The sequence below is a fragment of the Mustela erminea genome, chromosome 5, assembly GCF_009829155.1.
Source record: "Mustela erminea isolate mMusErm1 chromosome 5, mMusErm1.Pri, whole genome shotgun sequence".
NCBI classification, from domain to species: Eukaryota; Metazoa; Chordata; class Mammalia; order Carnivora; family Mustelidae; genus Mustela; species Mustela erminea.
The window spans coordinates 40931947-40942031 of NC_045618.1; the positions used below are offsets into that span (position 1 = coordinate 40931947).

Consider the following 10085-nt stretch of genomic DNA (forward strand, 5'->3'; position numbering starts at 1 on the left):
CTCTCCATCTGCTGCTCCGCTTCCCTTCACGTCGCACCTATCAAACTTCTCCCATGAGGCTGGCCAACTCACATTGGCCCCTAGATAATGTCGTGAATTCTAGCTCTTTCCCTAACCCCACTGCGTCCATCAAAACTTTTGGGGGGATGCCTGGTTGGTTCCGATCTAAAGAGCAACTCATGATCTCAGGCTTATAAATTTCAATCCGGTGTTGGGTGTAGAGATTACTTAAAAATAAAATCTTAAACACACACACACACACACACACACACACACACACACACACACAACTTCTCTGTATTTCAACCCAATTTTTTGTTTTGTTTTGGGTTTGTATTCTGTCGTTTTGGCCCGGAAATTATTAGCAAATCTGATAAACTAATCAGTGGGAATGGACTAGGTTACCTTCCCAGAAAACATCTGAAATCGATTCCAGACTTTCTAAATACATGCCCTACCTTCACCCAAAGGAACTTACCTACCTTGCAGTCAGCTATCTGTCAGATTTCTAAGTTCCTAGGTCTATTCCTGTGTACTTTTTATGAGTAACTTGTGCAACTCACTCCCAAGTACTACGTAAGTGAGAAAAAAGGAATGTGACCTGACCACAGTCTGAAGGAATGGCCAATTCAGACTTAATTAAATATTTTAGTATATTTAACTTCAGAGAAGCCCTATGAATAATAATTTCTGCATTCAAAGTATATGGCAGAGCTACAGACATGGGCTCTAGCCTATTAGACCATTCAAACCATCATGGCCACAAAGCAGAACTTCCCTTGTAAATGATAAAGCCACACGCGACAAAAGAAATCTTAGTAGGGTATGATTATTAATTAAAGACAAAGGAGGGGCGCCTGGGTGGCTCAGAAGCCTTTGCCTTCTGCTCAGGTCATGATCCTAGGGTCCTGGGATGGAGCCCCGAATCAGGCTCTCTGCTGAGCAGAGAGCCTGCTTCCCCTCCTTCTCTCTCTGCCTGCCTCTCTGCCTGCTTGTGATCTGTCTGTCAAATAAATAAATAAAAATCTTAAAAAAAAAAAAAAAAAGACAAAGGAGACTGTTGTACCCTCCTAACCAAGGTACACTGAATTATAAAAGCAGGCAGAGATTTTTTTTTTTTTTCCAGTTCTTCAAGTCTCCTATGGAAAAAGGTACAAATTTATATCGCCTGGTAGTGTTGTCCATTCTCCAAAGATGGAGAAAAGTGGTCCAAAGTGAACTTTTAGGAAAGAGACAGGAGGTGAACTGTAAGCTGGATATTATGCTCATGAGTCAGAAAATGACAATATTCCTTATGAGTCACAATTGAATGAGTCTTGCGAGGGCCATGGGGACAAGTGGAGAGTCTTCCTCATGTGCCACCAGACTTCCTCAAAGATCACACACACAAACCCGCAAACAGTACAGGTGCTCTCCCTACAGCCCGAGGGCCCGAGGAACTCTATTCTCCATGCTAAGCCTCAGGCACACCCACGGAAGGCAATGCCCCTTCTCTTCCTGTACTGAGCAGCTAAAGGATGCAGCTGGGCAGACCCAGACAGATGTGAAACACAAAATGCAGCCTCATCTGGCTTGAAGACATCTTATATAAACAGTAAACAGTATAACTGAGGTTTCTGTTTAAGATGGGCGATGCTGCTCTCAGACAACCTCACATAGCTAATGAACAATCTCTCGAGCCAGGGAAGAAGTGATTCATTTCATTTTTGCCATGCTACTCTACATCCAGTAGATGGGGCGATGGCAAATCTCCGATTTCAGGACAGCAGCTGTTTCAACTTTTTTCTGATGCGCTGATAGTCGCCTGGCTGCCCGCAACGGGGCCATCTGCGCTGTTGGCAGGGAACCCATCAATAGGTAAGTCACACCCTGTCCTCCCATAGACACACTACACAACTCTGGCAACAAGTCTCTTCCTTCCAACATGCCTCCTCTGCACCCATTTGATCAACCACCTTCAAAAGCAATGCAGCCGAACTGAGTATGGAGATTCTGAGGTCTCCAGAAAAGGCATCATAGACTACTTTGGTAGTGTGTCCAGCAAGAAAAATGAATTAACTAAGGGAAAGCTAACTTTCTTAAGGTAGTTCTCAAGTATTTGAATTCAGTTAAGTTTCTTGAAGCTCTTGACATAAACACACTGATTTTTTTTTTTTTAGAAATATTGACCCATGGAAAATAATGATAGCAATTCCAAAGTACCAGGACTATCACATTGCTCAGATTCAAGATGCCAATTAGGTAGTGGCCCAATTCGGTCGCTCCTCCACCCAACCACACACTTACACACATAGTGTAAGTAAATGGTTCTCTCCCAGGGGTTCCAAAAATAATGTAGGTTAGACCGACTTCTTAAAATCTGAAACTTAAGGAGGAAATTTATTTACAGATGAAGTGTCCTCTTAGGGAGGAACAGAAGTGACACAATTTTGGACTACGTAAAAAGAAAAAGCTTGTGTCAAAGATGCCCTTTTAAAGACTGTTTTGTTTTTAAACATTCTTTTGAATAAACAGCACTGGGTCTAGAGCTGCTTTTGAGTTTCGACCATACGTTCGCATGGGCCTTTGCTGTATTTCTCAGGCCGGTCATGCAGGACAGATTTTTTTTTTTAATTCGTGTTGTACTAGTTATCGTTTTTGACTTAACTCCACATTCACAATCATTAAAACCGAACAAACCAAACCAGAAGGGGATCAGGCCGTCTACCCGAGCAGGGTTCTTTGAAAAGGAGCAAGTGTGGAAACTATGAAGCCTTGTAGTCGAACTTTTTTTTCTTTCTTTCTCGGATGGACTGTCCATCTCTTCGAAACCGAGTCCTTGCTTTTGTGCTTCGGGAAGAAACTTACACCCCACCGAGACCCGGGGGGAATGCGGCTCAGGTTAATGGGGGCGGAGTTGGGGCTCTCGGGGGCGGGGAGAGGAAAAGTCAGAAGCCAGTCGGAGAAAAAGTCAGCCACTTCCCTGTATTCCCAAAGTGCCAAAGGAAAAAGAACAAAACACTCGACTTCCTCCCGGGCGACCGGTTCGCGGTACACCGAGAAGCGCCAGTCACCTCGCCCTCGGGGAAGGGGTAGGGGGCAGGGGTGGGGGTGTTTACTCGGCCTCTCGGGCGCAGAGACCCAACGGGCCCGCGCCCAGCGAAGTCCAGGCCGGCCAGGCTGCGGGCTGCGCCACTTTCGCTCTCGGCCGCCCGCCCAGCGCCAGGTGCTCGTCCTACCTGGCGCCCCCGCCGCCCTTTGTGCGGCCCGCTCCGCCCCCGCCAGCGTGCCGCAGCCAGGCGGGACAGCTGCGGGCGGCGCAGGGGGCGGAGAGGAGGGGAGGCGGGGAGGCAGCCGGCGCCCGTGCCCGCCGGCGGGGAGGGGAGCGCGGGGCGCGCGGGGGAGGGGGCGCGGCGAGCCGGCGGCCGCGCAGCAGAGCCGCGCTCCGGGCCGCCGCGGGCGGGAACGCCGGGGCACGGGCGCTGCCCACCGGCCCGGCAGGAAGAGAGGGGTCCCCTCCGAGGGCCGCGCCCCCGAGCTCAGAGCTGCCCATACACTGGCTTCCGACAGCTGGCAGCCATAGCAACCCGGCCACAAAAAGTTTCGCGGCGTCCAGAGCGACTTGAAAGAAAGTTTTCTTTGGCCCCCTCGCTCCCTCTCCCCCGGCCAGGGTTTACGGAAAGCGGCGGGCATAGCTCGCGACGTGCCGACTCCCGCGTCCACCTTCTCCACCCGTGGCCTGGGCTGCGCGCCCAAGGTGGGTACCCCGCGCCGGCGCTTCCTGCCCCATCCCAGGGTCAGGCGTCCCGGGACGCCGCGCGACCAACTCACCATGGTGACTCGCGCCGCGGTCCCTCCTCTGCCGGGTCCGGCTGCCGGGGAGCTGGGGCTGGATCGCAGACTCCTGGGCGAACTTCAAAAGTTGGTCCCCTTCGCCAAAAACAGGCTCTCGACACCCAAGCACTCACAGGAGCCAATGGGAACCCTGGGGGGACTCCATCCAGGCGGGATCGGCGGCGCTAGGTGAAGGGCGAGAAGAAGCCGACTTAGTAGACGGGGCACATCCTGCCAAAGGCAGGGGTCCACTCGGACCAGGCGCTCGCAACCCGCGTAGGTGAGCCCGGTGCTCTCCGCGCGTCTGCCTGGCTGCCCAGGATCGCTCCTTCTTTCTTCAGCCACTTACTCTGTACTCCTCCGGCAGAGCCTCGGTTCGGGCTGGGCAATCTGTCCATAAATGGAGAATTCAGCTCAGGCCTGACCAATCAGGGTTTGTTTTCACAGCGTCACTCCTCAGGGAAACCGTGGTAGCCAACAAGCTTGGAGCTGCTGGAGTTTCCAAAGACCTCTGGATCCTGTAGTCCACCACGCTAGCTTCCAAAGGAGCGCCGCTGACCCGGCTCGCTCCCGGGTGCAAGACCTCAACCTCGCAAAACCCTCCGTGAAAGTGAGCAAGACTCTCTCTCTCTCTCTTTTTTTTTTTTTTAAAAACGCGAAAATTACAGTAGGTGTGGCTTCCAAGTCGAAGTGGTATGATTTTCCCATAACTTTTTTTTTTTTTTAAGAAGGAAATATTTTATCAGCATAAAAGATCAGAGTCATGGCTGCAGCCCAAAGGAAATCCTTTTTCTTTCCAATGTCTGGATTGTGAGGAAAGTCAAAAATATCATTTCCCCTACCCCTCCTTTTACCTGAATTTCCTTGGAAAACAAAGGAAGGCTTTTTTTCTTTTTTCGTTTTTTTTTTTTTTTTTTTCCCTCTGTCTCTCTCTTGGGGACTTTTGAATGGTGAAAAAGTTGCACTGCACTGAACAGAGAGACAGCAGAAAGGTAAGTGAGGGAAAAAGCACCCACCCACCTCAGTCAACCCTATCTGTTGAGAACAATTAGCTGTACAACCATACCTGCGAAGCCAAATTATTCCAGAATATGGAGTTTCAAGGCATGGAGTGGGCAGTGAGGAGGACATTGGAGGTGGGGGAAGAATCCTGAAATAAGGTAGAGAGTGTGGTCTTATTGTTTTAAGCGTTCAGAAGGTAATCTTGGTGGGTTACAACATGACTGTCCTCCCAGGATCTGTGGCAGGTAAGAAATGAAAACTTCTGGCTTAGAGAAAGAATGAAGCATTATGATTTATTGTTTATGAACTTTGGTGGTAGGTCTTCACTTGATCTAGGATCCTAGAGTTGGTGTGGATGTTAAAAATCATCTTGTCTGGAATGGCTAAACAGAATGTGGTATGTCCGTACAATGGAATACTATTCAGCCTTTAAAAAGGAAGGAAGTGTGGATGCAGGCCACAACATGGACTAAACCTTGGAAACAGCTTTCATACTGGGGTGATGAAAATATTCTGGAATTAGTGGTGATGGTTGCACAACTTCGTGAATCTACTGAAAGACACTGAATTATACCTTATAGAAGGGTATGCAAATTTTATCTCCATTTTAAAGTTGAAAGAAAATCATGTTGACTACATTCTTAAATTCTTGTAGTAATCATCCATTCTGTGAGGAAACAGATATGATTAAATGCCTACTATAGGTCAGCGCAGCAACCATGAGCACAGTGGTTTCTTCCCTTGCCAAGCTTACCATTTGGGAAGGAGCAAGACAGAAGATAGTTATATATATATATTTTTTTTAAGATTTTATTTATTTATTTGAGAGAGAACAAAAGCAAGAGAGATCACAGAGGGGAGGGAGAAACAGACTCACCACTGAGCAAAGAGCCCAACATGGGCCTCGATCCCGGGACTCTGAGACCATGACCTGAGCCAAAGGTGGACGCTTAACAAACTGAACCACTCAGGAGCCCCAGAAGATAATATTAAAACAATAAATAATTATAGGAAAGGTACAAATATAATGAAAAGCAACAGTAGTTTTGTGCAAGGAACTTCCGAACTAGGAGCTACATTTTGGGTTAGGGAATTCATCTGGCAGTGATCTAGTACAAACTGAACAGGAAACAGCAAAACATCTATTGAGCACTCACTCTGTACCAGGTGCTGGGAAGGTACAAACAGCCAGGACCCAGCAAATTCCCAGGGAAACTGATTCCACATTTCAGGGGCACGCCAGAATATGATCAGGTATCTTAGGAACTAATGAACAGAGGTTACCAAAAGGAATATTGGAGCTTACCAATTATACAAGAAGCACTGCTTAGGTGGGAAATGACATGTTGCCTAAGCCACCATCCCATCCACAGTCAACCCTGATGAGTTATCGGATTGACATGGGCTTCAAGGGAGACAGGCAAAGACGTGGTTGTTTTCCCTGTAAAGCAGGGGTACAATGAGACACTGAAAAATCTTTTAAGAATCCATCAACAATTTATCAGTCTTGGATTGATCTAAAACTATCTTGACACTAAATGCCATTTGTATTAACATTTGAGATCTTTTTTTAAATGCTTACTTTTTTTTCTTTTTCTTTTTCTTTTTTTAAAGTAGGCTCCATACCCAACATGGAGCCAAACACAGAGCTAGAACTCACACCAACACCTGACCTGAGATCAAGAGTCCAACACTTAACTGACTGAGCTGCCCAGGCACCCCTAAATGCTTGCTTTTATTTGTCCTAATAATCTTGTTCCAGCTTTCAGAGGTAATTCTAGTAGGTGGGACTCTGATGAAGATATATGCTTGTGTTCATTTTTCATGATTTTGTAATATAATTCTTTTCCAGATTGAAATATAAATGTATATATTAATTTGTATAGTGGAGAGCCTGGGTAGCTCAGTCGGTTAAGCAGCTGAGTCTTGATCTCAGCTCAGGTGTTGATCTCAGAGTCGTGAGTTCAAGCCCCACGTTGGGCTCCATGCTGGGCATGGAACCAAGTTAAAAAAAGAAATTGTGTGTCTAAGCAGTACTTAGATTATAAGATTTAGTAGCACATAAAAGTGAATTTGAAGTCTGGCTTTGTCACTTAACTAGCTGTGAGATAGTAATCTTTCTGCACTTCAGTTCCCTTATCTATAAAATAGATTGATGTGCATATGAAATGAAATATGTATAAAGATGGCCAACGAATATTGGCTCCTTTCTCCTGCCATCTGCCATGTATTCTAGGTTAAGGATCCAGATGTGGGTTCATGTAGGATCAGACATATTGCTGCCCCCTGAATTATATGCCAAATCTTGGGGGCTTCTGTGTATGCCCTTTCCTTCAGGGAGAGTTAATAGCTTTCATCAAATTCTCAAAGATGCTGGAACTGTCAAAATAATAGCTCTTGATCACGTTAGTTATGCCTTCCTGGATCTTTGTGTTTTTCTTGAAGTATAGGGATTAGAACTGAGTCTAATACTGTAAGGGCAGAGCTTGGATTCTCAAAGCAGAACCCATAAGTCACACTTTGAACGTAGAATATAGAGTATGAGCATGTGATAGAGACTCTCATTTCACAAAGAATCCGTTCAAGCCCTTCCCGCTCCTTCCCCATCTTAGGAAGATAAATTGTCAATTTTATGCCCTGGTCTACGTGGGAGAGTCCTAGTTTATGCCTTTATCTCAGTGAAATAATTAATGGAACCCCTCTTGCATTCCCAAAATGGCCTGATAATTTGAATGATAGATTATGATCACCCTAAGTTTTTGGCAAAATTGCAGCCCCCCTCCAAAAATTCTCGCTTTATAAAGCTTTTCCAATTTTCTTGATTTACACCTATTTTTAAGAGGACTCATCAATATATTACCCAATATTCTTTGTTATTCGAGCTCATAGTAGCAATGAAATGAAAACAACTTTAAAAATTGTAAAACTCATTATAGACACATGATGGAGCTAGTCAGATGAGACTTTACACATACGTGGGCATGATTTAAAATGCAGTTTTATCTGGGCTTGAATGAAAAGGAATGAAGAAAAAAATCCAAATGGAGACAAAACACAATTTGGTATGAATCTAGCAGTGAAAAGAATCACTGCTTATACATTTTGGAAAACAATTGGTAAGAAGATAAAATAAGGCAATGAAACTAGTTTCCGTGTCAGTACCGTAAGAGAACATCAGAATGCGTTCACAACAATGCAATTAAAGAAAAATTCGTTCACAGGAAAATTAGGCCAGAAATCTTTACCAAAGCACCAGTGAAAGAGATGCTTATGTCACATCAATGTGGGATGTCCTGGGCCATCACTGTTTCTGCCATAATAGGCATTTGTTAGGTTCAATAGGTATCAGCTATGAGCTAAGTGCTTACCCTGTAATATCTTATCTAATCTTCCATACAACCCTATTGACTTCATTTGCAATTAAGAAACTAAGCTGAGCATTTGCAACATGGGCCGGACAGACCAGCTCCCATAAAGAAGAATGGCAAGGTGAAGGGCCGTTCCGCCACCCCACCACCAAGGTGACCAGAGGATACACCAATACACCATCATTGTTCACAAGTGCATCCGTGGAATGGATGTCAAGTGGGTATTCAGAGAGATCCAGGAATTTGCCACGAGGGAAATGGGGACCTTAGATGGGTGCATTGATACCAAACACAACAAAGCTCCGAGGGCCAATAGCGTAAGGACTGTCTCATCCCATATCGGCACGCTGTTGTCCAGAAAATGTAATGACACTGAAGACCCAACAGACAAACTCAGGTTTCCTGTGTACCTGTCACCACTTTCAAAAATCTACAAATAAACCAAAAAACTACAGACAGATGATGTGGATGAGAACTAACTGCTGATTCCAAATAAAGTTATTAAACTGCAAAAAAAAAAAAAAAAAGAAAGAAAGAAAACCAAGAAACCAACTGAGTTTGAAGTAACTTGCCCAAGCTATTGCTCAGCTTTTCTGCATCAAATCTATATATTAGCCTGACTCTAAAGGCCCCAACTCTTACCCTATAAGCAGTAAGTCCGTAGTAGGAATGTCCTACTACAAATTTTAGAAGAAATTTTCCCTGAAATAGGCCCAATATGAATAGGAACCCATTTATTAAAACACTGGGAGCCTCTCCAAACAGGGGCTCCTGGAAAAATTCTTGCTCTTTTTTAATGGGACCGAAAAATCACATTTGTATTAAAAATTACGTTTGTAGAGAGAGTTTAACTCAACTTTAAACATCTTCGTTGGGGTGTCTGGGTGGCTCAGTCGTTAAGCATCTGTCTTCATCTCAGGTCATGATCCCAGGGTCCTGGGCTCGAGTCCCACATCAGGCTCCCTGCTCAGCAGGAACCCTGCTTTCCCTCTCCCACTCCCTCTGCTTGTGTTCCCTCTCTCCTTTTATCTCTCTCTGTCAAATAAATAAATAATTAAATAATAATAATAAAAAAAATAAATCTTGGGGCGCCTGGGTGGCGAAGCCTCTGCCTTCGGCTCAGGTCATGATCCCAGGGTCCTGGGATTGAGCCCTACATCGGGCTCTCTGCTCAGCAGGGAGCCTGCTTCCCTTCCTCTCTCTGCCTGCCTCTCTGCCTACTTGTGATCTATCTGTCAAACAAATAAATAAAATCTTCAAAAAAAATAAAGTAAATCTTTGCTCTTTTCCTAATATGTTAATACTGATTTGCACAAAGGATAGTGCAGAGAATTTCAATGGTTGGGTAACATAATGTGATGCTACGTCTGATTAATATTAAAAAAGTTTTGTGGGGCGCCTGTCTGGATCAGTTGGAAGAGCTTGTGACTCTTAATCTCACAGTCGTGAGCTGGAGCTCTGTGTTGAGGGTAGAGATTACTTAAATTAGTAAAACATTAAAAAAAAGTTTTTCGGGGCATCTGGGTGTCTCAGTCAGATAAGCAGCTGCCTTAAGCTCAGGTCATGATCCTGGGGTCCTGGGATCAAGTCCCATGTTGGGCTCTCTGCTCGGCGGGGAGTCTCTTTGCCCTCTGCCTCTGCCTCCCTGCTTGTTCGCTGGCTCTCTCGCTTTCTCTCTCTCTGTGTCAAATAAATGAATAAAATCTTAAGAGAAGTTTTACTATAATGTAACAATTACTTTACTGAAATAAAAAAACAATTTTTACAAAACAAAGGAACAAAATATTTAAACATATGTTTAAATTAACAGCTTGTTATGGGCACCTGAGTGGCTCAGTTGGTTAAGTGTCCAGCTTAGTATTGGCCCAGGTCTCGATCTCAGGGGTCTTGAGCTCAGGGTTC

At 45.1% G+C, this 10085-nt stretch overlaps 1 protein-coding gene and 1 long non-coding RNA gene across 2 annotated transcripts in view; one reads left to right on the forward strand and one right to left on the reverse strand.

The window, feature by feature from the left end:
- The window catches only part of MYO1E (myosin IE), a 195758-nt gene extending 191523 nt beyond the window's left edge, over window positions 1-4235 (reverse strand). The window contains exons 1-2 of the mRNA XM_032342703.1: window positions 4163-4235; window positions 3811-3998 (exon numbers count right to left, since the gene is read on the reverse strand). Coding sequence (XP_032198594.1) covers window positions 3811-3813 — 3 coding nt within the window. The 5' untranslated portion in view covers window positions 3814-3998; window positions 4163-4235. The remainder of the gene's footprint in view (window positions 1-3810; window positions 3999-4162) is intronic.
- Window positions 4236-4387: 152 nt separating this feature from the next.
- LOC116590642 lies at window positions 4388-8723 on the forward strand. Its single transcript, XR_004285691.1, has 2 exons — window positions 4388-4805; window positions 8241-8723. It is a non-coding gene; the product is annotated as an uncharacterized LOC116590642 (long non-coding RNA).
- Window positions 8724-10085: the final 1362 nt, after the last annotated feature.